The sequence below is a fragment of the Corvus moneduloides genome, chromosome 12 (assembly GCF_009650955.1).
Source record: "Corvus moneduloides isolate bCorMon1 chromosome 12, bCorMon1.pri, whole genome shotgun sequence".
Classification (NCBI taxonomy): domain Eukaryota; kingdom Metazoa; phylum Chordata; class Aves; order Passeriformes; family Corvidae; genus Corvus; species Corvus moneduloides.
This window is the reverse complement of record NC_045487.1, coordinates 8,964,258-8,989,129: the sequence shown is the minus strand read 5'-3', so window position 1 is coordinate 8,989,129 and position 24,872 is coordinate 8,964,258. Positions and strand designations below refer to the sequence as shown.

The 24,872-nt window shown below is 45.7% G+C and overlaps 2 protein-coding genes across 3 annotated transcripts in view; both read left to right on the top strand.

The window, feature by feature from the left end:
* Nucleotides 1–117: 117 nt before the first annotated feature.
* On the top strand, nt 118–11,049 carry OSGIN1 (oxidative stress induced growth inhibitor 1). 2 transcript variants are annotated; one of them, XM_032121947.1, is made up of 6 exons: nt 118–224; nt 4,374–4,479; nt 6,943–7,079; nt 7,400–7,591; nt 7,922–8,013; nt 8,671–11,049. In XM_032121947.1, the coding sequence occupies exons 2-6, from the start codon at nt 4,395–4,397 to the stop codon at nt 9,659–9,661; spliced, it is 1,497 nt and encodes a 498-aa protein (XP_031977838.1). In that variant the 5' UTR covers nt 118–224; nt 4,374–4,394; the 3' UTR covers nt 9,662–11,049. The 2 variants fall into 2 exon arrangements, with proteins under 2 accessions (XP_031977838.1, XP_031977839.1); XM_032121948.1 differs by having other exon boundaries at nt 120–224; nt 4,377–4,479.
* Nucleotides 11,050–15,945: 4,896 nt separating this feature from the next.
* Nucleotides 15,946–24,872, top strand: part of NECAB2 (N-terminal EF-hand calcium binding protein 2) — a 91,069-nt gene continuing 82,142 nt past the window's right edge. Inside the window, exon 1 of the mRNA XM_032121581.1 lies at nt 15,946–16,015. The gene's annotated coding sequence lies outside the window, so the exon portion shown is untranslated. The remainder of the gene's footprint in view (nt 16,016–24,872) is intronic.

Here is a 24,872-nt window from a genome sequence, read left to right as displayed (position 1 = left end):
TGGGAAGGGAAATATTCCTGCTGACTCATGCTTATTAGTATTTTCCTTGCTCCACCTCCAGTCATTTTGGCTCCTCCTCTCCTCTCTTGCTGCTGGTCGCCTACTATATTTAAACAGCTGTCTTAGGGCAGAGAGAGGATTCCAGGCTTGTAGTTTGGGTGGCTCTCCTGACTGTACAATCACTTTCATAAAGATCACACCTCTCATCAGACCTGCTGCTAAAGGTAAGAAGGCTCCAAGTAAGCACAGAGAGCTCTGTCTGGTGTGCCCTTCTGACTATCACAGGGGTGTTTTAGAAAGGTGTTATTACATAGCACCAAGTTGATTTTTTACACATACTTTAATTGTGTTTGGGGGGTAACTGCCCTGATATGTAAGAGTGATGATGCAAGGAGGGAACAACTTCTGAAACTTGTAGGGAAGTATAAAATGTAAAAGCTGTCAAGATCTCTGCTTTTTTAGAAAAGTACTAATCAATTAAATATTAAACTGGTGAAACAAATGAGCTGATGAAGAAATTAAGCTGAAGAAAACTATTGCTGCGTTTATTTTAGAACTGTTCTTTAAAACTGAGTGTTGTGGTAGCTCTTTTAATCTCCCCCAGTATTTATACCCTGACTGCATTGCTGACTTGAACTATCCCCATGTGCTGTTCAGGCCAAACTGTTGATTCTTACTTTAGAAAAATCTCGTGCCTGTTATAGGGAGAGATATCTGCATATGGCTGATGTGACCTGGCTTTCTATTTCTCTAAGGATCACAGAGTGTCCTTGCCTTCTAAATGTATCCTTGCTTTTTCATCTGCTCACTTAAAACCTGTTTCAGCCTTGCAGCCTGGAACTAGTAAGAGCCACACTGACTGAGTTTGTGAGTTACAGTCCCTCTAGACATGAGGCTGTGTCAGGAAGGTATGCAGAGCCTGGCCCAGAATGAGCTGGGTGCTTTTCAGCCAGAAACAATTATGTAACATCACACAGACACTGGAATGCTTTGGAAGCAGCAAGAAGACAAGCTGTGAAACTTGCTGCATTCTCCCAAACGAAGAGGAGGAAAGGGACATCCATTTAAAGTAGGAAGCTCAAAGCAGGAGCCAAACTCAGTGTCACTAAGCTGACTAAGTGTGAGTGCTCAGCAGCCTACACTACGTAAAAGGAGGGTGAGAAGAGCAGTCTTAAGTTTCTTGCTATCTCAGGCTTTTTCTTGGTGCTAACTAGTTCAGTACAGATTTGCAATGAACTTCAGTGTCCTGTTGCTTTCCAGTAGCCTGTGCAAGAACTCTGCTACACTGTATTAGCTGCCCAGGTTTCCAGGTATAGGAGTCTAAGACTGAAAAAAAAAAAAAAAGTAATTAAAATAATCCATCTTAACATCCAATGACAGGAAAAGTGAATGTTTGGCTTGAAACTAAAATGTCTGAGATGCTCTGAGCTCAGTTTTACCCCCAGAAGTCAAACCTTTAGCCTACAGGATGGGAATAGCTATAAACAGGTTCAGCACCACCTGATTCACTTTCTACTTAAAAAGAAGAATTAATAACTATGAATTATAGATATGGCAGCTATAGGACGTGAAAGGGATTTCTCCCATTTGTAGAGAGATGCTAGGATGGTTAATCTTGTGTTGATAGAATTATCAGTGTCAAATCTTCAGGAAACGAAGTGTGTAGCACTAAAATGTCATTAGGGGTTTTGTGAACCCAGGTACTGAATAAATTCATGGCTTAAAATGGTCACATATATGCACAGATCCAGTAATTTCATCAGACGAACAATTGTGCTCCTCCAGCTATTAAAGTTTGGTTTAATTCCAGAAAATTCTCCTCTTTCATGTGTCAAAAGGTACAGAATGGAGGGGGAGGAGAGTGAAAGGAGGAGGGAGCCATCAGTGAGCTCACGGCTTCTGGCTCTCTGCTTTATCAGGGTGGAGAAGGGTGGCACGGTGCAACGGCCAGGAGCCAAGGCAACGTTCCTCTAAAGTAAACAGGACTGGCAGGCTGTCTTCTCCTGTCTTGTGCTTTTTCTGTCCCCCTCAGGCTTGCCCAGAAAAATGCTGGCATACAGCAGCATGACTTTGTGCTCATGCCTTACAGATGGACTTGCAGGCTCCTTATTTATGTGCTGGCTCTGCTGCTGCCCTGGAACTGCTGCCATGTGCTGTACTGGGTTGGTTCAGCAGTCCTTGCTTCCAGCGAAAATCCCACGGATGTTGCTGGGTTACCACTGTCTACAGAGTGCATGCAGTTTTTCCATGCATGCTGCTGCAGGGAGCTATGGAGCAGAAACCTGGAAGATTGCTTCCAGAGATCTTGCTTTCCTCTTCCAGACTCTCATTAGTTTCACAGAAATAAGATGTGTACTCTGTGTTAGAAGAAATTAATAAGAACTTTTCTTCTTGTGTAATACAGTCATGGAGAGAGGGTTATTTCTTACCATGGAGAAAAAACTTCTGCTAACCTGCAGCTAGATACTGTGATTTACTGGTGTGAGGGGAATACCTTACTGGTCACACCAGTGTCCTGTTGCTTTGGTGTCTCTGGCAGTCCCAGGTGCTAGTGCTGAATTCTACCAATTGCAGCTCTGGAGCTTTGTGGGAAGGAATTATTTGGGGGTAAACTTACACCACAGTCTGAAGGTGGTGCAGGTTTTGGTTAATGTGGCAGAACCTGCCCAAAAGGCTGGGGAGATCCTTGGGCAGTTGGGCTGTACTCCCACAGCTTCCAGGGCTGGGATAAACATGCCTTAAGGCGAGTTCATCTCCTGGAGGGAATGCAACTACCTTTGAGTCTCAGTTAAATTGGGAACATAAGTTTCCTTGAGATCCAACTCTCTTCAAAGTTAGATGCTTCAAATTACTTCAATTAGAAAGCACAACTGTTATGTCTTTTAAGTGGTTCATGCCCTGTCGGCAAAATGCATGAGAGTCTTTAACTAATGCTTAGTTAAGCGGTAACAGGCAGCCAGTAAGTGTTACTAAACTGTGATCCAAAAATGTGGACAAAGCTGCTGGTTTTGAATTCATCTTGTAAGCCTTATGTGATGAACCCAGTGCTCTTGGAATAGAGCTGTCGAGCCCAGCCATGGCTGGATATTGGTGTATATGAGAACTGTCACATCCTTGCAAGCAAATGCACTTCCAACACTCCTGCTCATGCCTGAAATTTGCATATTGCAAACTCACTGGTGGTTTCTTGGCTGCCCATTCAGGCACCAGGGTCCTACACTCTGCTGGAGTTGCTGTGACGTAAATGTCAGGCTTAAAGAGGGGCATTACACTTGTAGGAAGACATTTGCTGCAATACGTGTGTCAAAGGCAGTGATGTGCCAGGCCTTATGGAAGTGTGTGGTGCACTTGCCAAAGATCTTTCTGCACTTGGAAAGGGTGTGGAGAGCATACCCTACTGAACAAAGTCATGCCATTCAATGGATTTTTGCTTAGCTTTCCAAAATGAGAATAAGATTTTTATAAAAGAGAGTATTTTTTGTAGAATAATTTAAAAGCTTATGCTGAATTTCAGAAATCTCATGTTTATTGTGGTAAAAATAACTTCTCTAGGTTTAGTGGCAGTAGAGTTGAATTCCATGGAAAACTAAAGAAGTTGTTATTTGGTATGGTAGGATTCCTGCAGGAATGACAAAAACATTCAGTGTTCATTGAATATCTGCATAATAATTAGATTACTTGTATAGATTCCACTCTAATGACACCTTAGTCTCCAATTATGATGTATATTTTGTTCAAAGACTTTTTTACTTCTTCACACCTAGAACTCTCCATTTTCTGGAAAATTAAGAAAGAAGGTTCCAGAACTAAACTAGCACTTCTCCAAAAAAACCTATAGTGATAGAATGGTACCTATTTGAAAATGCAGCCAAGAGATTTCCAGCCTTTGGACAGAAGTCTTGAGTCAGGTTTACTTTACTTTTCAGTAAATGCACAAGTTACTTTAAAAAGTGTTTGTGACAATGATGCAATTTTGTACAGAGTATGGTCAGAAGTGAAGTTTTTATTAACAAGCTGCAACACTTCATTTAATGTAGTCAGAGGGTTACTGAAATTGCCAGCTGTCCTGGAGTAACTGGAATTCATGTCTGAAAGAGAAAGATAACTGTTCTCTCCCCATTTTGTGGTGCATAATCAGAGAATCATCCTTTGATTTTGGGGTCAGGAGGAGAAAAAGATAAGGAGGTCTGTCCTGAGTGTGGAAGTGTGACAGTGACAGTCTGTGACAGAATGTGACAGCCTGCAATGCAAGGGTAATACTTTAGATTAGCCTGAGTTTGTGGGCTGGAGAAAGTCTTGTGGGGTTTTTCTCGTTTGTTTGTTCATGGGTTTTTGTCAAAAAATGCAAATAATAAAAAACTTTTTTATTTCAGCAGGTAGATTGAAGAGCATAAATGCTTCCGGACGGGAAGATGTATCCATTATTGACCAGACCCTCAAACAAGAGTGGGCTCAAGACACTGCCTGTTGTGATCATAGGTAAGCCTTCTCCTGCCAGCAATGCTGTGTTCTCTCGTGCTGTTTTTGCTTTGGACTTGCTATCTTTAACTTCTGTTGCACGTGTTCTCACTCAAACCAGAAATGCCTGCCCACTGTTTCTGCTTCCTTTCCCAGACAGCCAAACTTCCTATAATACTAAGAGAAAGACCACTAAGAATTGTGGCAAGTAGGGAACAAGATGTTTGACAAATTAAAACACAGACCTATTTTTAATGATAAAATTAGTAACCTTTTGAGCATCAGTTCATCTGGGCCTGCTTTTTCTCTGTTGGATATTTAGAAAGATTTGAAACCTTTCCACTACGGATAGTTAATCAGCTTGCTGTAATTAATCTGTAGCGTTTGAATTAAAGGTAGGTTTGTGTGAGTTTTTTCACCATGATGTCTGTTTAGACAGTACTCCAGATGCTGTTAAGTTTTCTTCACATTTTTCAGATTTCTTTTAAAACATGAGTGAGCTACACTGATTTTGTATAGATTTAATAGACTTATAAAAAGCAGTTTTCTACCAGTTAAAAAAACAGGATATATAGTAACTGTCTTGCCTCCCTTGCAAGAGGGAACTTTGCAGTGTGAGGTGATTCCTGGAGCAAAGTAATGACGTCAGTGCCTTCCCCTCTGACCTACCATGAGCGTGCTGGAGTGCAGGTTTTGGACCCTGTTCATCTGAGCTTGTGTTTCATGCCTTCCAGAGCTGGGCTCCCTCCTTATCTGGCATCAAATTCCAAGCACCTGAGAGAGCTGCTCCAAAGTTAGACACTGCATAAATCACCCCTAGTCCTTGCTAACAGCGACTTTGACAAGGATACTACTACCAGCAATTTCTTGTCTGAGAATGACTTTGTGCTGCTCAGTTGTTCAAGTCTTTAGGTGGGAAGGAGGATATTTGGTACCTCCCTAGTGCACCTGTACAGGGATCCAGGGCAGAGATGTCACTAAACCCTCAGAAGAACGAAGATAGGCGCTCTGAGGAGGCTGTTGGACCGAGCAGCCCAGCTGTTCCACTGCAGCTGGACAGCACTGCACGAAGGCTCCAGCTACTTCCCCAGGCCCTGCTCCAGGAAGGCTGTGTGTTCCCTCAGCTGTGCTGGCAGCCTCGTGGATGCAGTTGCACTGTGAAATAGCTTGAGCTCCAGATGTTCTTGTGACCATCCATATCAAACTTAGATGTGATTCAGAGTAAATCCTCTGTGTGTAGTTGCTGAGTGTTGTGCATTCAGACAGTGAAGTTTGACTTGGGTACCTCCTTGTACTTCCTAAAGCAAAGTAGTAACCTGAAATTTGTTATATTTTACTATAGCTGCAGCTCAGTTTGTTTTTAATGTCTGTTGCTGTTGGTTTTGGCTAACTTTCCTGCAAGTGGAATATTCCAAACACTGACCTGCAGCTGCTGGTCTGTGCTCAGCACAGCGGGCTTTGTCCCCAGCTGTGACATGTACTGTCCTTCACATAGCTCAGTGTTGGCTTTACAGCCCTAACCTTCCTATTTCTGGGATCCTCAAGGATCAGCCTTTGCTCCAGTCCCCCTTGCAGTACTGGCACTGTGCCAACAGGCTGCTGTCACTTGGGTTCTCCTCCCCTCTTTGTCACTGCACTGTGTCACGGTTGTTGGTCACACGGCAGCAAAGCCTGGGCAGCCAGACAGGCTGACATTTATTTATCACAGACACTGTAAAATATTAAACGTGCTGGAGAACAACCATGTGCAAACTTTCCACAGGCTACTCTCACTGGGCTTTGGAGTCACATATATCTAGTTTTTCCACTGGCTGTTGGGTGGTCAGCAAAGGCATTCAGCCATCCAGCAGCCTGTTCAAAGTGTGGTGTTCTGAGGGCTTGTCTTGGCATGGCAGAGAGACTTTTTCCATAACACTGCAGTACCATGGTAGGGCTGGTTCCCATTTGAAAGTGTCCTCAAGACCCGTTAGTCAAAGCTGCTATTGCCAAATATCCCTTAAAAGATGGAATTTCTTACTGAGAAGAGCTGGTTCCCCTTCACTTCAGTAGTCACTCTCTTTTCTGGAGCTTGTATCCTGTGCACAGTGAATGACTCTGCGCTGGTGTGAAATGTGCTTCTGGGAGAGCTGAGGCCCCTGGTCAGTACATGATCAGTTTCTAAACCTCTAAGTTTAGAGAAATAACTCCATTCATCACCTTGCTAGAGACTTCAAGGTTCAGGTGAGGGTAACCTCTGACTTTCTTAACCCAGTATTTTTTCAGCGAGTTCTAAGGACCTTGCAATGCAAATAGGAGCAAGCGAGGAGGAGATGGCTAAAATGACTTCCCCAACTCCATCCAATAGGTCAGTGGTCAACCTGGAGTAGGAAATCACCTGTATCCACAGCAGTGTCGTATCTTTGGAATTGGTCTGGATATTAGAAACACTTCTCAAAGAACTGCTATATTTCCAGAAGTATAAATTCTTCTCCATTTTTTTTTCAGGGAACGGACCTTCAGGAATCTGTCTCTCATATTTGCTGTCAGGTTACACCCCTTACTTCAAAAGACACTCTTTTCATCCTCATCCTATTCTTCAGAGAAAGCTGGAAGGGGCACCAGAAGTCTCTGTTTTGGACCAGGTTTGTGTAAAGAGAAACAGTATGACATTCTAGAAAGCATCCTAGGGGTGTATCATAAGTGATTATCTTGTTTGGATTTTCAAAGTACACAGACAGAATGAGCCTTGAGCAAATTTTGCTTTGTAATCCAGATCTTCCTAGTATGAAATGGCAGCATTGCTGCTAAGGTCCTCAAGGTAGCCCTTGGGCAAAAACAGGTCTGTGTGCCAGTAAATGAGCTTCCCAGCACACCAAACCCACTGATCAGAGATCCTGGAGTAACAAGTAGTCTGCTGCCTGGCAGTACATGCACTCTGAGCATCTGGTCTTCCTCTCTTTAGGATTTGGAGTATCTGTCTGAAGGCTTGGAGGGACGATCCCACAGCCCTGTGGCTCTTCTGTTCGATACTCTTCAGCGTCCAGACACAGATTTTGGTGGGACAGCAGAATCAGTGCTCACTTGGTGGCATGAGCCTGACAGAGCCATCCCCCACCTGGTCCTTGGCAGAAACGCTCCTGGAGGTGCCTGGCACGTAAGTGAACTGGAGCTGAGCCGGGGTCTGCGTGTTGTGTAACAGCCAAACATGTTGACTGGAGAGAGAAAAGCGCCTCTAAAATGCCAGTCAGCCTTATTAGATTTTATATATACAGACAAGTGAAAGTTTAAAAGGAAAACAAGCATGAGAGGCCTTTATATTTCCCATCTCTTGTTCTTTTTGGAGAACATGAATGGTTTCAACCATGACAGCAGATCAGAGGAAATTACTGATTTCATCATCTGTGCCATATTGAAACATGGAAAAGTTGCCTTTTGCTTTTTACGTTAAAAAATTGAAGTAATTTTTCTCTGCTTCTTTTTCCAGTCTATAGAGGGCTCTATGGTCACCCTGAGCAGAGGGGAATGGATGGGACTCCCAGATCTCCCTTTCAAGGAATGGTTAAAGCAAAAGAGAAGGTGAGATATCCATGGTATGGTCATTTCCAAACATCTGGAGGTTTTTAGAGAACCTGGAATGGACTTCTTGAATGCAGCTATGCATCTGTTATGGATGATTTTAGTGAGAGAAAGGACACCCTCCCACACCCCCAAACCAGTGCATTCTACATGCAGTGATTCAGATTAAGTTGCAGTGCTGCTTGGAATGTGTCCACACCCACTGGGGAGATGAATCAGGGACCACAAATTCTGAGTAAAGCTTCAAAGTGTGGTCACCTGGCTTCTGTGTCTACTGCTGCTGTCCCTGATGACAAGTGTAATCAGTTCAGCTACTGTGCAGTCTCTGAGGTGCTTCTTCTCTTGACATGTGTCACAATTAAGAAGTCCAGGAGTTAAAAATGGAATGGAAACAAGATATTAGAGAAAGGTTTAAATAGCCAACCATGTTCTTGGGGTTGGGATTATTGGTAGAAAAAGCTGCCTCTGTCCAGCAGCTTCTGGACCTGACTGTTAGCTCTATGTGTCAGGAATAACTTTGCTGAACCAGGGGAAACTAGATCAGTCTTCTCTGGTAGTGCCAAGACAGATGGCTCTAGAATACATTCAGTGCAAGAGGGGACAAATTCCAATCTGTTACTTAACTGCTGCTTGATCTTTGTTTGTACTTTATTACAGAGGCCTCAGAAACAATAGAGCCACAGCAGAGGACATTGCTCAATATTACCAACACTATGTGATGAAGAAAGGACTGCAGAAGAATTTCAGATGTGGCACTGTTGTGACCTCTGTGAGGAAAGTGAGTGCAGAGAGCATCTCCAACCACACCCAGCAAGATCTGCAGGATAGTGACCCACTCTGGAACTCTAATGAACAAAGTACAGAGGTCTTTCAGGTGGATGGATTTTTCAAAACTGTGGAAGGTGATAAAGAGCCCTTCTCCCTCCATGCAGAGAATGTGGTCTTGGCTACGGGAACGTATGACAATCCTACCTGGCTCAGGGTCAAGGGAGAAAACCTTTCCTATGTCCACCACCAGCTGTCTGCCCTAGAAGAAGCAGTGAAGAACAACAGTGTTGGCATCATGTCAGATCCAGTCTTGATTGTAGGTGCTGGTCTGACAGCTGCTGATGCAATTCTCTTTGCTCACCATTGCAATATTCCAGTAATCCATGTTTTTCGGAGACGAGTCGGTGATCCAGGCCTTATTTTTAACCAGCTCCCCAAAATGATGTACCCTGAGTACCACAAAGTCCATCAGATGATGAAAGAACAAACAGCTGCCTGTGCTGGGCCCTATGAGTGTTACATCAGCCTCCCTGAACATCACGTGCTCTCCTTTGGCAAGGACAAGAAATGCATCTTGCAAGACAAGAATGGCTGTCAGAAAGCTTATAAAATTTCCATGGCTCTTGTTCTAACTGGCTCAAACCCCAACCTCTCCTTTCTGCCAAATAATGGCATTGACTTGGCAATGGACAGTGACCAGCCAGTCAATTCAAAGAGGAATCCCATAGATGTTGATCCATTCACCTATGAATGCACTCAGGAGAAGGGGCTCTATGCTCTGGGACCTCTAGCAGGAGATAACTTTGTACGCTTTGTGCAGGGAGGGGCTCTGGCTGCTGCCAGCTCTCTGTTAAAGAAAGCCAACAAAAATCCCCCCTAACAAAAAACCCCATCCCTGTACTACCTGTACCTGGATGGGTTAGTGCTCTCTCCATGAAACAACAAATCATCTGATTTGTATATCCTCAAATCTAAAGCCCATTCCTGGTATTCTCCAAGGTTATACAGAGAGTTAATAAGTTCTTGCTGAGTTGAGAAGATTAAGTGACCAAACACAGGGTGGGTTTCACACACAGCACTATCTCCAGTTCCTGGGAATTCAGCTCCTTTTCTGCATAGCTGTGCATGGTTACTGGGAGTGAATCTTATGCCTGGAAAAGCAAGGGACAAGATAGGAATTGCTCTTCTGTCTAAAACCCTCCAGGTGACCAAAAATTGGATTGAGGAATCAATGTTAATTTTATTTTCAGATAGCAGTGTCACAACACTGTGTCTGTTGGTGTCTTACAGTGTTTTGTCATGAAGCAAAGTAAACTGACCTGGTTTTATTTGCTCCTGTGGTTTGGCTGTATGTTCATTTAGGCCAGAAACCACTGACAGGTGCTGCAGGTACCTCTTTGGCACACAAAGGGGTGCTCTGCAAATAACAAACATTCGAAACTGTATTGTCTCACTGACACCAACAAGTAATATATGATTTTTTTTTTAAATCAAGAGATTCCTGTGATGGGTTCTTCTCCTTCCTGAGAAGGAATGGTACTGATTTGCATTCCTTGGTTTGCTAAGCAATACTTGGTTTGCCATCTTGCAGCTTCCTGCTTTCTAAATCCTAAACCTGTGATAGCCAAATTCTTGGCAGCTGCTGTAGAGACTAAAGCAGAACTAAAGGGGAGCTACTGGTCTGTCTTGGAACTGCCCGGGTACTGTATGGGGCTTCTGGTGCACAGAGTATTTTGGAAAGGTGCAATATGTTATATACTGGGTATATATGCTAAGGTATTATGATTTTTTAAAAAAATATTATTTGTGTAAGAGGGAAAATGGCACAGTCACTTTTTGGTAGCTTTATGCTATATGTATATCAAAAATTTTATACTGTTTTTCTAAAAGATTTTTATTGGCAGAATATTTTGTTACAGTCTTTCAGCCTGAATGAGCTGGGGTGGATGGCAACGATGCCTTATGTTGCAAACAGCATTCTCAACAGACCTACAGCGCCTTTCATACCTCTCACAGGAAAAACTGCAGTCACGGCTAATTTAATTTGATGTAAAGACAGACTCTGCTCCCTGTGCTGCACTGAAACTCTCTGACATCACAAGCCTCTGAAAAACTGAGTGTGATGATACAGTGGCTATTTGTAAATGAATTGGCCTCAAGTTGAGATATGGGAGGAGTTTGTCTGTGGTGTTACTGTATCACACTTGAGTAATTTTTCTGACTGACTATTCTTGTATGAAACTTTCCAATAAAGTGATTTCAGATTTACCCTGTGTTTGTTTTAACTCTGAATCTCTGACCCAGAGAAAACCTAATGAACTTTACTTTTCATCACCATCATCTTCCTGGTGAGTACCAGGGCATGGTTTATGCCTGCTAAATCCTTCATCCCTCTGTTCCCTAGGAGGACCCTACTATGAATTTTCTCTGGGTATCTTTGCCTCTCCAGTAGGATGAAGAACCCTTGTGAAGTGCTTTGGCCATGTCTGTCTCTTATGAGGCTAGGACACAATGCCAAACCAGGCTATTTGCCAGGTTTATTCTTGCCTGGGGGATCTTGCATCTCCTTCCTGTTCACCTACTGTCTCCTCCTGTCTGCAAAGTAACCCCAGATTATTAGACCAGTAAGTCAGTAAGACAGTTTAGATCAGAAGGGACATTTGAAGGTCTCTGGTCCAACCCCACTAAAACAGGGCATACTTTGAAGTTAGACCTGATTGCTCAGTGCCTTACTGGGGAAAGCTTTGAATATTTCCAGGATAGAGATTGCACTATCAACATTTGATTGCCCTGTTCAGCATTTTACCACCTTTGTTGAGAACTGTAGGGTATTTCCTTTACTAGTTGAATGTCCCTATTGCAGCTTATCCGCTGCCTCTAGATTTAGTGATTTTGGCTTTTTTTACTGCACAGCTCTGAGAGGAATCTGGTTCAATGTGTTAAAACATCAATACTCGGCTCTTCTCTGCAAGCTGAGATTGAAGTGCCCTCTGTATTTTGTGAACACAGAAAGGTGGAGGGAATGAGTTTCTTGGGCTGTGTCATTGCTCACTGACCAGAGGGGTGGCAATGCCCCCAGGCCTCTCTTTGGCAGCATTACTCTTTATGAGCTGATACTTTCCCCCCTGATTCTGTTATCCTGGCAATATGGGCATTCCTGAGAAGGGATAATGTGGTTCTGTGATCTTCTGCAGCTAACCTTTGCTAGAAGAAAGTTCAGTGATCAATGCTCACCTCTCTAAAAATACTGGTTTTGGCTACATCTTTGTGTCTCAAAAGCAAATGAAGAGGAGAACAGAAGCCAAAGAGCATTTGAAAAAACAAGGGGCATTGGAATGTGCTGGGAATAAGGTCATAATACTGGTGTCAAGTGAAATGCTGCCCTTCCCATCACTGAGATCAAAGTCATGGTGTTCATGCTGATCATTCCTGCATCCCATATTGCGTTATGCTGAAGTAATTTGCCCTGCATGGGAGAGCTCTTAACTAGGTCAGCAGTCTGAGCTTCCGTCGGGGGAGCTCCTGTGTCTGTTTTAAATAACCTCCTTTCCTGCCCAAGAGGGACGAGCTAATTGCCTGCCCCATGCAGGACAGGAAAGGGAAGTGTTTTTCCACAATTGATGCTTAGAAAATATCCTACATTCTGCCCCCAGGGATGTCGAAGTAGAGGATCTCAATAGCAGAATTGGTGGTTTAGTCATCAGCTGCAGGTCCTCAGGGCAAGGCTGTGCGCTGGTAATCCAAGTTGTCATTCAGTTCTCTGTATCCAGGGAGGCAACTATGAATTATTGTTCCAAAACAATCAGCTGTGAGAGTCAACAGATACCGGCTTTGTTATGAGTGGAATTCACCCGAGCATTATAACCTTGACCTGCAGCATGTGACAGGACCAGGAATAGAACCAGTCTCCTCCTGGGCCCTCTGCACAAGCGAGCTCTGCCTGCGGTAGTGACGCAGCTCCGTCCGGTGACACCATAAATGCTTTCACCCCCATTTCCATTGCTGCTGCTCAGGCCAGCCCAGAGCTTACCCTGCTGAGCCAGCTGGGTGTTTAACGCTGGAGACCACTCTGCCTCACTTCTGTGCCCTGCAAGTCATTCAGTGTCCTGTCCCTGCTGCCCAGTGGGAAACTTCCACAGCCACAGTGACCAGAGCAGGTCCATCAGGGAAGCGTCAAGCAACTCCCTGATCAGCTCAGTTTGGATAGAGCAGATTGGTTTTTTTTCCTACGTAGCTCTGGCTGCAGCTAAGAAGTGATGCTAGTCCCTCCAGAACAGGGGCTCCATGTCAGGGACTCATTTTCCCTTCTTCAGAGCTCCTCAGCCTCCTTTGGTCCCCAGTTGTATCCTTGCAGAACAAGCTCCTGAGACCTGCTGGTACTTGCCAGGAACAATAGAAAATTACACCTTCAGAATCCAAACAAACATCTGAAGTTTACCAACAAGACAAAAACAGAATTGTGGTTTTCTGATTTTATTGTATTTGTGAGTCCTTGCAGTGAGGGCTGATGTGTTTCAAACTCACCTGCGGGTGTGGCAGAACTGAGTGTATGAGTCTGAACTCAGGTACATTTATTATGCAGTTAAAGTACAAACTTACTGCTTCTGCTTTTTGCTTTGGTGACGGTCTTGTGAGATGTCGGAGCATGTTCATTGAGAGCTTTTAATTCTTAAATGAAGGGAAGGGTGGCCTCTTTTTAAAAGGAGCCATCTTTTATGTATCACCTGAATTGAAATAATTTCACTAAGATAGTCTTGGGAACTCCTTTGATTGTTCAGCCTTCACTTTTTTGGCAGCACTTCTGTCTTTGAGCACAGGACTAAACCCAGCCACATCTTGGCCAGACCGCTCTATATAAAAGGTCTACAGAGCATTATTATAAATTGCAAGTCCAATGATTGCTTAAGTCTTCACTTATAAGGGCCCTTAGGGAGCTGTCAGGCTGTTGCAGGCTGTGGTGGTTTAAATTAACCTGCTTTATTTGCGAAATACAGATATTTGTGGGCAGGCCAGCAGCCAGCATGTCACTGCTGACTGACAGCTCCTGGGGCTGTGCTAAGCTGCTGGTAACTGGGGGCACTTGGGGAGTGGATGGTGTGGGGGAGCCTTTTAGCAGAAGGGGATTCAAGGTGGAACCAACCCTGGAGGCTCCAGGGAAAAATATCTGACTTCCAGGGCCCTTAAGCAAACCATGAAGATTGAAGAAAGCTCCTGGCCAGAGAGCAGCTAAGTGGGGAGGAAGAAAAAGGAGCACAAATTTTGTTGCTATTGTTGGCTGACTCCTGCCTTCTGCCAGAGCCTGGAAAGCTGCACAGATCCTCTGTCCAGGAAGAGTTTCCTTTGACATTCCTGGGGACAAGCCCTCAGGGCCAGGTTTTGGATCTTTTGATGTGCAGCTCAGAGAGATTCTGAGAGATTCTGCTGTGGCATGAGAAGGAAAATATCTCACAGCTTTTCTGCCTCTGTCTGTATGAATACACCCTTCTGCTCCATATGGGCAGCCATGTTACACAGCTTGGCTTGGGAAGAAGGACCTACAGATATATTGATTTACAGGAGCAGAGCAGGCAGCCCTCATGAACTTTTTGCAAAGGAAGCAGAATGGATTTTGTTTTCCAGGCCAATTTTTTCTGGTTGCATTCATTTCTTGGAAGCGCTGTCAACAGCTCTGCTCGGTTTTACGTCTATTCCACAGCAAGCTGGAAACAAGGGAAAGAAGGGGAATCCTGAGCCAGGCAGCACTCATGCACAGGCAGCGTGGCCCTGCTCCCTAACCAGCATCACTGCCAGCTGGGAAACCTGCTCTGGAAGGTGACAGCATTATTTACTAAAGATATTGACCCTGCAGGTGAATTTCCTTATCTTGGTCTCATCGGAAGTGAAGAAGCTGGGAAAATAACTGCAGGAACCACCTTTCTGGACTGGGATGCAGCTGCAAGGGGCTGCAGTCCCCATGGCCAGGCCAGGGTGTTTGAGCACAGCCCAGCTCTCTCTGGGGTAAACAGAGCCGGGTTGGGCACAGCGCTAGAGCAGGGGCAGCTCAGAGGGGCTCTGCTCAGTAAGACAGCTGCTCATGCAGACTGGGAGTGAAGGGCCAGTGCAACAGGGGTTGTGGGCGTGGAAAGTTACTGCTGATGACAAAGTGCAGATTTGGGGATTTTGTATTGGGTAGGTTTCCAAATCTGGGTTGTGCTTTTGTAACCCACTGAACCCTTTGCCAGGGAGGCAAACTTTAACCAGAGGGCAAGTAAAGGGCAGGATGGAATCGTTCCTTTAATGGCAAATAAGTAGAAAATCAGGAGAGTTGTGTTTTTTTTATGAGACCACAGGCAGTTTTAGGCCTTAAACATTCATCCTTTTCAAGAGCCAGCCCAGTGGAGCAAACCTCATTAGCAACTTGGCATTAACACCCGAGTTATCCAGCATTACCATAACTTGGAGTCAGCAGAGGTCTCAGAGGCATAGATAGCTTTCAAAACTAATCAACCAACCAATAGATCTTTCTACTGAAAAAGCCAGGGAATTTGTATGCCAGAAAAAAGTCCTTGGTGTTTTCCTGGAGTAATAAATGGACATTTCAGTTTAAACATTAAGGTCTAGCCAAACCAAGCAAATGACAAAGTGGTGGGATGCTGAGTTCAGATGCCCCAGTGGCTGCAGTGCCCTGAAAGCACCCTGGGCTTTCAGCCCATCCCTCACAGGGCATCCTGCTTGAGGACCAACAGGGACACAGGGCCTGCCAGGCCTTGTCCAGCTGGGAGAAACAGGGGTGTGTGTGATGGACATTGTGGCACAGAGAGGGATGAAATATTTATCTCCCCAAGCTGCAATGGAGGCGGCAAAAAAGATGAATGACAAGTGAAGTTGCACAAGGTTAACGTAGCAATGTTGTTTCTAAGCAAATCTGAACGGTGGAAAGTTTATGCCATGTGAATCCCTCGTGCTGTGCAGCTGAGTTTTCTTTTTCTTCTATTTTTTTCTTACCTAATCTGGTTGCTGGGATGCCAGGGGTGGATTTACTGTTTTATCAAACCACAGCCTGGGAAAATGAGCAGCACTGGCAGATGCTGACATGTCATGGCTCAGGGCTGGAGGGATTTCACAGCTGATGCTGCTGAGCAGCTCTGAGGGTGGGATATGCTGCGGGCTCACTCCCATGAGGGGATGAGTGACAGCCCTGCCTGGAGCGGGCAGCCCTCACCAGGACATCTGTGGGTGTCTGCCTGGAACTCGGGTCAGTGCAGATGGGAGAGGTTTGACAGGGTCTGAGTCTGCAAGCAGAAAATCCAAGGAAAGGGAAACTGGATACATGGGGTATCCACTCCTCAGCAGTTTTTCTGCAGCTGGTTGGGAAGGATGGTGTCAGCATGACCGGGAGGGCAGAGCCAGTCATGGGCACTGTGATGGGAGCAGGATTCCAAGCTCAGATGTTGCTGTTGAAATTTTCCCAGAGCCCTTTCCAGCACCTGTTTGCCAAATTCCCTTTGAAGTTGCTGAAGCAGCTTTTCTGGAAATGCTGCTCTTGTAATGGAATCTCTGCCCAGGAAATTAGGGTGATAATAAACAGTAAGACACATGAGCAGTGAGAGGGAAGGGTGGCATTTCATGTGAATGAATTACAGGTGATAGACACTGCCTGAGGTACCCTACTTGCAAAAACATCCTTCATGCCCCATATTGCACCTTCATGAGACTTGAGCAAGAGATTTGTCAGGAGGGTGAATTGCTGGCATTGTTTTTGCTGGCTGGAGTATACCTAGGGTGGCGTGGGGCAGCGCATTAAAGCATGCAGGATGCAACCTCTGCAATAGATTGACCTGATCGAATGTGTAATAGTAAGAAGCTTTTCTCCTCTGAAAAGAAAAGCTTTAAAATCCTTCTTCTGTTTTACACGGAGGGGAAAGTAAGACTTTTTGGAAAAGTTTCACTAAAAACAGAGGCAGAAAGCAGCATTCGATCAGGGACTTAGAGCAGAGCCTCAGACATTGCAGTGAATGCTGTAACCTCTGGCATTTTATGGTGGATTTATGGTCCCCTTTTGGGCTAGTGCTCCATCTCAAGGCTGAGACAAATTTCAGAATTGTGTTACACCAGAACTGATTTCCTCCTCTGCATAATTCAAGGTTTGATGAACTGGTGTTTATAAGAAAAAAAAGAGGTTCCCAGGCTATGTTGTGGGGCTCTGGAGCAACCACTTGTACTGATTTATAGTGAACATGACTGTCATTCTGAGGCTGATATAAGTTCTCATTCCTGAAAACATAAATATTTATATAAATGTTTTTTGGGGAGTTGGAGAAGCACGAGTCTGAGAAAAAGATCGAGTTATATAAACAAATATTATCTGTCTGATGTAACACTCCAAATACCTCATCCACTGAGTAATCCGGATGTGACATAACAGGAGAGCTGGATGAGAGCGGGCCAAGTGAAGTGTTCTCATCCTGAAACAAGGGAAAACAAACCAAAGGGAGGTAGAATTGCCCATTCCCAGGCTGCCTGACCCCTGCGACCTTCTTTGTGCTCTGTTATATCCATTTTCTCCAAAAATTTCCTCTTCCTTTAAAAAACGTAGTGGATACCCCTGTGTCCCACTGGGAAAAGGTTCATTGCAGAGGAAGTGATGCAGCTCTGCTGGAGCAGATTCCCATTTGCAAGTGGAGCATGTGACACTTTGTCAGTGTTAGGTCAGGAGAACTGGGGGAATTTGAAAGCAATCCCACAGCTAAAACAATAAGGTCTGGCTCTTGTCAAATATCATCACAGATGAACCACATTTCCCCCTTTCCCCATGTGTGTGGTTCAAATAGCCTTTGAACGCTGCACTGATAAGGGAAATGCATGGGATAAAATTCTGACACAGGGAATAGCAGCATCGTTCTGCTGAGGGCTGAATGAATGACTGATCCCCACATTCTCAGTGAGGCTGGAAGGTCCCAATGGCCCCTGCTTGGTCAAAGAACTAATACTAAGCATTTTCTATACAGAAATATGATTTCCATATTCCTCTGATTCCTTAATACTCGGATTTGTCAGGATGCTATTTTACTAATTATCTCCTAGTTTGGAGTTTATATTATACAGGGAGGGCTCAGGCATCAGGACAGTCCATTTGTATCATGACTTGAAACTCACCTGGACATATTGGGGTTTTTTTCTTTTCTGACAGCTCGTGCAATAACAAATGGAAATTACATTCTCAATAAACAGTCCATCCTAGGAAACCTGACAGCCAGCCAAGACTGGCTTAGAAATCCTTGCAGTGGCCACAGGCAGGCACCCCAACTGTGAGAAGGATTCAATGTGTCCTAGGCATGGGCAGTGCCTGGTTTAGCAAATAGGGTTACCCAGAACAGGGAACTGAAGGAAAATCTGTAACAGCACAGTAAAGATATGAGGCCAAAAGAGGAAAGTCTGAAGAAAATGAACTATTTGAGGAAACTTCCTTGGATTTAGGCTGGAACATCTGGGCGGCCCTGCAGCTGCTGAAGGCTCTTTGGAGGCTGCTTCCATGTACAACTCTGCTGCTGCTGAGGCAGAAACCTGCTGGGCATGGGCTGCATCTTGCTTGCTCTCCTTTGGATGAGAAATGCAGCACATTTGTGGAGGAGGAGTAGTGATATTATTACAGGGAGCTGGGAAATGATCGTGTTTTTAATTAAAGGTGGACATTTTCTAGGGCTGCTTAACTGCCCTTCACCAATGCCATATGGCCCTTGGATGAAGCTGATCCCTGCTGTATTGTTAGTCTGGGAAGGGCAGATATTTTGGGAAATACCTCCTGGAAGGGCAGTGCTTCACTGACATGTGAAGGTGGTGTGTTCAAAGAGGCCTTTGTGGAAGGCACAGGTGCCTTTATCTTCTCTGTTTTCAGCTGCTGTGAACATCAGTTACACCAAGAACCCCTCGGTGCAGAGCACAGATGAGCATCCTTGTGCTGGGTTAGGGAGCACAGGATGGTGTTTATGGCAGCCTGCTTGCCCAGGGTGGGACTGCCGAGCCCCAGCCCCCAGCCAGCTCCCCTCCTACCTGAGAGTCAATGTAAAGATGTCCTGGTGCAAGCTGGTGCTTGTATTTCAGTGAATATTAAAGGCAATCACTGTTTGCTTGTGTAAGGAACAGCCCCAAATCCAGCCTCCTGGCAGTACCTAATCCGCTGTCAGAGCTGGGCTCTGCCCATGCTTCTGAGCATTTTGTGGTTGATACTGGGCAAGGCTGTCATCCAAGCACATCATATTGTGAGGGCTGTTTATGATGTTGGCATGTGAACCACCACAAGATTGGGCATGGACAGCCCATAGTTCAGGAAGAGGATGAATATGGGATGGCATTATGTTGTCAGAAGCCCATTGCCAAAAGTCTTTGAGAAAACCTTCCTTGGCAAGAGCACTCAGAAACATATGGGACTATTCTGTTAGCCAAAGCTTTGGTATTTTGCCTTAAAAATGGAGCATCCAATGCTTTTTTGCAGCCTGCCAGGGGAGATGAGCATTGGTGTCTGTGTTGGGGGGTGTAGGAGGCAGCTCTGCTGTCAGGGATGTTGTGATTGCCAGCACAGATCTTGCCAGCACAACTGAATATGTCCTAAAATAGGACTGAGGAAGGAGATGGGTCAATAACCCAGCAACACCCATATAACCATTTTACAGAGTTGTAGAATCACCACAGAATCCTTGAATGGCTTGGACTGGAAGGGATCTTAATGATCATCTAGTTCCAAAGCCTGTCCATGGGCAGGGACAGCTTCTACTGGACCACTTTGCTCAAAGCCCCATCCAACCTGGGCTTGAACAATTCCAGAGATATCCACAGCTTCCAACCCGTACCAGTGCATCACCGCCCTCACAGGGGAGAGTTTCTTTCTAGTGTCCAACCTAACCCTTCCCTCTATCAGTTTGAAGCCATTGCCCCTTATCTTGTCACTCTAGGCCCTTGTCCAAAGTCCTTCTCCAACTCTCTTGGACTCTCTTTAGGTACTGGAAGAGGCTCTAAGGTCTCCCTGGAGCCTTCCCTTCTCCAGGCTGTACAACCCCAACTCTCTCAGTCTGTCTCCATGGCAGAGGTGCTCCAGTCTCTGATCATTGTTGTTTCCTCTGGACAGGCTCCAGCAGGTCCACATCCTTTTTAAGAACTGGGGGCCCCAGCTGGCTACCTGGAGAGACTTTCCAACCAAAAGTCTCTGGCACTTTTTGATAATTTATCTCCCCAGCCCCTGAATCTCCTAGCAACAAGATTAGTCCCAGCAATACACAGTCAGTGCATTGTTGGCCAGCCCAGCTGGCCTCACTCAGGGGCCCCACAGGTGCCTGGGTGCTTTTCACCAGTCTTTGTGGCCTCTCCCAGTCCTGCTCTACCTTTCCCCAAGTCAACAGTCCCAGTGTCCTCCAGCCTGCTGGTTCTTCAGGACCAAACATGCCTGCTCCTCTCAGGAGTGGTGGTTGGGAGACTCACATCTCTCTGCTGCAATCAAATTCTTTATGTACTTGATGTTTACAACAGGCCATTAAGGTGCCCTGGAATGCTATAAAACAAACAGCTCTGGATTTTTTTTTACAAGTTTGATACTAACAGCGAGGAATGCTCCACAGCCATAAAGGACAGGAGCACTGAACTGATTGTCTGCTGGAATGGTTTTCAAATATAGAACGGGCTTCTGGAATCACTTGCCATAAACCTGGAGGCAAAAGTGAAGCAGTAAATCTGCTGTGACTCAGAGTGTGCACCTGGCAGAGAAATCCGCAGAAACATTACTGCAAGGTGACAGATTTATTCTGGATACAGCAGGTGAGGTGCCTTGTAGGAATCCCTCTAAAATTGCTCAGAAAAAAAGGGGAACACAAATGAGGAGCCAAAACAACCTATGGATGCAACCAATAAGCATTGTTTTCTTTGCCAGGAAGAAAACCAAAGAGAGATTCAGATAGTTCATCTCGTTGCAGTTTAAGATTTCTCTATTTCTGAAGCCCTGGACTGCTATTTAATAGAGCCACTCTTCACAAACCCGAAGTGGCACCTGAAGAAAACTGCTGGCAGATCTCTCAACAGAGAGCCTTGTGTCCTGGTGCCAGGCATCCTGCCCAGTGCTCACACCTCCTGGTGTCTGTCAGGAGGAATAGGCTTCTACCATGTGAGAGCTGATGCTAAGGAACCCCATGAAGAAATTTGAAACTGAGCTTGCTGCAATGAGCTTGGACAACCTGTGTGACCTAGGAGTCCTTTGTACTTACAAGTTTTGTGAGGTTTCATTTAATAGCTCTATTTCTGCCATTTTAATGAGGGGAAGTGATAAATAATTGGCTTCATATTTCTGCTAAGTGTCTCATTCAGCGTCATCTCCTACAAAAATATATGGTTTATCAAGCACACCTAAATTGGTAAAAGACCTGATAGCTCTTGTATCACTTAAATTTGAGATTTGCTTTGGATCTTTTTCCCGTGGTCTTCCAGAAGTTGCAAAGTTGAAGCTACCTGAGTTTAATTGCCACACTGTGTCTTGCCATCTGAAATCACTAGGTAGCAGACAGAGGAAGGGTAAACCCCTCCAGATATTTCCCACTTGTGCTGGAAGAGGGTTTTCTCTGCAAATCTGTGCCTGGCAGCCCTGAGAAGCTGCTGTTCTCTGCTGGGCTGAGGGCTTGGCACGTTGGCCTGGCAGCAGGAGCAGCCAGCCCAGGCTTTGCCAGCGATGCTCAGGGCATTTGCACAGAAATGACGTGGAGATTGTCTCCATCAGAATAACTTGGACATGGGGTTATGTAATTATCTGGCCGTGGACTGTACAGACATGTTTTCAGGGAGGTGATTTAGCTGTCATGTCAATCCCAGAACACTGATCTGGACTTGCATAGGGTGGTAAAGCTGTCAGGACAGGTTTTGCTGGGAAAAAAGATTCAGGCTTGTGAAGGTATGTTGAAACCCCAACTAAAAGGATAAAACCTGTGTGTGTGTGACTCAGAATGCAGCTGCAAGTGGGAAGGTCAGAGCTGGGATCTTACATTTTGGTAAAAGGATGACAGGTGGGATGTCATCCCTAAGGATGCTCAGGAATGTTGGGATGTCACACAGAGGCTTTGTGCAAGCAGGGCAGCACTGAGACAGGGATAGCAAGCTAGTTAAAAAGGTGATTTTCAGGGGGTCTGAAGTTATTCACAAACTTGCACCAATTTTGTGAATAGCTATGGATTTTTAAACTTCCAAAAAGAGAGGGGAAGACAACTAAAAAAAAAAAAAAAAGGTGATGCATTAATTAAGATCTCTTTAAAGCAATATTTAAAGAACATTACGCTGCAAGGACTGTTTGGAGACAGTATTGCAACCCTCTCTGAGGTGACCCTGTGTCCGTCCCGCAGCAGCACAGCTCCCTCTCCTGACTGCAGAACTCAGCAGCCCCCAGATGAGGGGTTATTGTGCTCGCTGGGACTCAGGCTCATTTCTACAGCGTAAATGTCCTTTAAAGCACGAAGGGATCCATCCCTACCTGTGGGGATGGGCTAGATTCAGACAGCTTAAACCTGTAATTATTCCAGGTTCTCTGTTGAAGTGCATGGCCCAGTGGGACGTTCCGTATCTCTAACTGTCCTCTCCAATTCTCATTTAAAGAAAATTTCTCTTTTCCAGAGTGAGGGCTGCTGCCTAAGGAGGGGACAGTGGGCAGGAACATCTGCTGGCAGCACCTCGGTGTGATGAGTTTCTGACCTTGGCCGCAGCATGTGGTTAGGCTCAGCTGGGTTCCTGCCCTCCCTGCTGCCATCCCATGTCCCAAGGCTCTGCAGGGACATCAGCAGTGCAGGTACCAGGTAAACACACTTCGTGCCCAGACTGCCTGTGTCAATCTGCGATGCTCTGACCTTTTGTCCCCATGAGGTTCTTTTGACATCTTGATTGTCCACCTTCTTCAACTGTCAACAACTTAGATTATCCTCAGATATTTGGTATTTCTGCTGTACAAGGGCTTGACAAGCGCTGTTTGTGTTGCTCAAGCAGCTTTAATTCACCAACTTTTCTATGGATAGCTTTGGACGGGAGAATGTCCTTTGAAAACAAGATTGGTTTCTCGTGCCGCAAACTGTGTGGTCATCTCCATCCCCAAACGCAGCAGTCAGGTAGGGCACTGGACCTGTGCCAGGCTTTGAGAAGGTCACAGAACTGACAGAGGAGTAGAAAGCTGAGCACTGTAAGCAGATGAAGACACAACTGTCCTATCCTTCTTGGCCGTGCTGCGTTACTTGCACTACCATGGGAGCCGTGTGTGCCAAAGCCCAGCTGGGAGAACATCCAAAGCTGCCCAGACTGGGCGGGTCAGAGGCACTGCTCCAGGCATGGGGGCATGGGGGGAGCTCCAGCTCAGAGACAAAGCCCCAGATGTTGCAGACAGCTGAGACTCATGTCAGAGCCACACAGTGACCCTCCTGCCCGGATGCCATTCTCCAGAGCACTGCTGGGGCTGGCCCCAAGGGGACTTTTTATTGCTGTGAGGGGATAAGCCACCAGAAAACCACACTCTGCTGTAGCCCAGAGCCTCCCTGCAGCCTCAGCATCAGGCACTAGATGTCCTTGCACGCCATGCTGTGGATGTGCAGCCTTTGGTGCTGCACAGGCTGCAGGAGGGACATTTCCATGAGGGTGACAACCACTGGATGAAGGTGGCCCTTTTCCAGTTCTGGCTTTATGGGACAGAAGGGAATTTATGAGGGCAAGGCACTTGCTTCACTGCCTGTCTCCATGCTCCCCTGGGAATTCTGGGTCAGGGGCTGTCTTGCTTTTGGGCGTCATTTTCCATGACATCCCAGCAAGCTCACCTCCATCAGCACCTGCAGCTCAAAGTCACTTCTTGGTGATCCCATTAAATTATTTCAAGAGCAGCCCTTTGTTGTGGGAAATCGATATCTGCCTTGAGGGCCTGTTGATATCTCAGTGAAACCCATTAAATTACATGAGTTTGATCCCAAAGTGGCAACCACAGCAGCATTTTAAAATAGGTCCACAGCCAGGAAACCCAATAACATGCTCATGAAGTGACTTGTGTGTGTGTGTGTGTCCAGCAGTAAGTCTCCCAAACTCTTGGTGAATAATTATGGGAGCAGTGTAAGATATAAATAATTTCCCCGGGTCTGTCACTTTGAGGACAGCAAATAAGGACAAATAAAACGCTGGAGGGAAAACGAATGTGCCCGGTGCTTGAGCAGTAAGGAACAGCATTGAGTGTGCTGCTAAACTGATGGTCTGTACCTGAAAGACCGGTTCACTGCTGGAGCTGCAGTGAGTGTCCTTTGGAGACCACCTGGCAGACCTCTCCCCCGGCTGTTGCTGTGTTTGTCCACACGTGTTTGTGGCAGTGAGCCTTTGCCCTGGGGATCCCATCTAGGGGTACAGCCACTAGCAAGCCCTGGAGCCAAGCAAAACTTCTGGTGTCCCCTGAGGGCAAATCGCAGCCACCCAGCAGCTGCTCAAGCAGTCCCTGGGGGTCAGCACAGCATTTGCACGTTCAAGCCCTCCTCCGGTCACCCGCAGAGCAGGTCAGGGGGTCCCACCCTCGGGCTCCACTGGGGTGCTGGGTTGTGTGAAGCAAGCCTGGTTTGTGGGTTTAGTCCCTCTGGGCACGGGTTTTGTGCCCAAATCACTCCTGTCGTGCGGTTTCAGCATCCCTTTGAGGACAGAGAGCAGTGCCGCAGGCAAAGGAATCCTCCGGCAAGCTCTGTGCCCTTCTGAATAACCTCCATGTGTTCACAGCTTTAGCCACAGGCTAAATATCTTAAGAATAAGAAAGGTTTGTATTATACCGCTCTAAACTGTGCATCCCCTGGGGCAGCTCTTGGCCAGTGTCCTGCCCACGCCCCCTGTGCCTTTCCCTCTGCCTGGGCTTTGCCACCGTGCCTGTACTGGGAACTCCAGAGGGAGTCCCGCTTTCTTTGAAAGCTGTCAGATTTTACTTACTGAAAACTAATTAACTGTATTTATTGTCAGAAATAAACTGGGGAGATCTTCTTTCCCCCCACAAATGCAGTCAGAGATGATATCTGCCGAGCAAAGGAGGAAATTACTTTAGAAATTAATTACAAAGGGTATACGCAATGGGAAAAGTGCCAGTCCCT